We start from the raw sequence: 2246 nt of genomic DNA on the forward strand, positions 1-2246 counted from the left end.
TCAATAACAATGGTCCCCGAATTATAGCTTAAAATTATTACTCGCACGTTCTGATGATCGGTTTCAATGTTTTTATTCTATACGCAGAAAATTATTCGAATAATATTTCGTTTTATTGCTTCAATTTTTAAAATATCCATAGAAACGATTACACTAAACTATTCGGCAGTGACTATTTGCAAGCTTTAATAATTCTATTTTCCGATTCCAAATGTCTATCACAATAAACAATAGTAATAAATATAGTACAATACATATAATATATCGTTAGCCAAAATTGTATTTTTTATTCGTAATTACTAAATCTACGCTGGTATTGTCTCAGTGTTTATCTCTATACGATATTTAACAAATCAATAGCAACTTTAAGTTTTATCAAAATTTTCTTTGCGTTTTACATTTAATGTTACCATTTTATTGAAAAAATGGTTGCAATAACGCTTATATGGATTCCATTTGCTCTGTCAACTCCAAAATTGGACTCTCGCTGAGCGGCAACATATTGCTGCTTGGTGGTAGACTGTGGCCTTGCCAAGAGGGCTGAAACAAAATTAAATGTGATTTTATTACAACCGTGCCTTCAATCTACCGTACTCAAATAATATACGCAACTAGAACCTCGATATGTTAAAATATGTCTTCTCTTTCTACCTAATGATACAAATAAGTCGTGCTTCCAGTTTTATATAAGCAATTACTAAAATACAAAGTGAATATATTTGCGTTCTTAGGGTTGTCTACTTCAAATAAAGGCTTACAAGTGGCAACACTAACATCGTAACAGTATAAAGTTGAAATTTAACCTTGGTAGAGCAATAATTGAAAATATCCAATGAGGATAACCCACAGAATATAGAATTAAAATAGATTGGTTAATATTTTTCTCTATTCGTCGTCGTTCTTTTATTATTTATTCAATTAGTGGCGATTCAAAAGTTGTTCCATTCGCCTTCCAAGCAATCTATTTTAGAGATATATTTATATCACTGGTGAAAAAGAGTTCGTAATTAACATACATGATGCATCTTCAAAACCTTAATTCCAGAATAATCTTTGAGTACTAACCTTTTACGGACAACTAATTGTGGTTTAGCTTTTTTGTTGGACACGTACATACATAAATTTGTAATTTAAATCTACTAAGATAAATAAAAATGAACTAGCATGCATTACGTGTCTACGAAAAAGCTAATTTGCAAACAAAAGGTGTGAAAATAAAACAAAGTAATATTATAAATTATACATTTACTTATGATTTAAAATAAAACTTGTTTCTAAGTAAAGCTATCACATCTTACAATATAATTTTATTAGCAAATAATAATAAAACCTCTATACAGACTTTCAAGAGTAGACAAATACGCAAAAATAACTTAAAATTTAATTAATAAATAGATACTTAAGTCTAGGTAAATGAAAATAGCATAACATTGGGGAACAATTTAAAAGAATACATAGGAACATTAATTATTAAAACAGGTATGTTTCCTAAGGTTTGAATACCTTTGGCAAGAGAGAATTAGCAAGTTGAGGCTTTGCCAATTACAATTATATTTTATAGGAATGAATAACATTATGTATAATTAATATAGCCAACTTTACTAACATTTTATTAATATTATGTAGCGTTTAAAAATCATTATCATTTTGATCGAGTAAATAAATACATACGGTAACTTTAAAGCACTAATTATTGTCATGCATTCTAAAGAAGATCCCATATTGAGAGTAACATAATTATGTACATATGAAAATTATTATACTTAATAAATTAATAATAAACAAATACACGCTACAATGAGACCAATGTTCAATCTAGCTGATGCACGAACTAACAGAGCTGCAGTGACGTCACGTCACACCAGTGCAAATGTCATAACTACCGATGCTTCTTCACTATACCATGAGATTTTACTTAAATAAAAATACTAAAAATAAGTTCTTGGTCGGCAATAATTAGCGACAATAACATTTTTGCAAATAATTTAATTTTAATAGCAAAATTTAAATTTGTCTAAAAAAACTTTTTTTAATAACAAGACTTAGTAAACGTGCAAAAAAACAAGGCAAATCTCATGGTAAATGTTTAATTTAAATTGTGTATTTCTACATTCGGAGATCTACTTTAGTTGATCTGTTGGAATACCTGGTAGCAGGCTTGCGGCTGGAACAGGCCCGCGCCCCACTGGCCCGCCCACAGCGCCGGCTCCAGGCCCTCGCGCTCCCCCTCCCGGCCATCCCGCACC

The 2246-nt window shown here is 30.5% G+C and overlaps 1 protein-coding gene across 1 annotated transcript in view; it reads right to left on the bottom strand.

The window, feature by feature from the left end:
- Positions 1-406: 406 nt before the first annotated feature.
- The window catches only part of LOC106103496 (serine/threonine-protein kinase SIK2-like), a gene marked incomplete at its 5' end in the record, with an annotated part of 27934 nt that continues 26094 nt past the window's right edge, over positions 407-2246 (bottom strand). The window contains one exon of the mRNA XM_013283278.1: positions 407-540. Coding sequence (XP_013138732.1) covers positions 407-540 — 134 coding nt within the window. The remainder of the gene's footprint in view (positions 541-2246) is intronic.

This window comes from Papilio polytes, unplaced genomic scaffold (genome assembly GCF_000836215.1).
Source record: "Papilio polytes unplaced genomic scaffold, Ppol_1.0 DF824273.1, whole genome shotgun sequence".
Taxonomy (NCBI): domain Eukaryota; kingdom Metazoa; phylum Arthropoda; class Insecta; order Lepidoptera; family Papilionidae; genus Papilio; species Papilio polytes.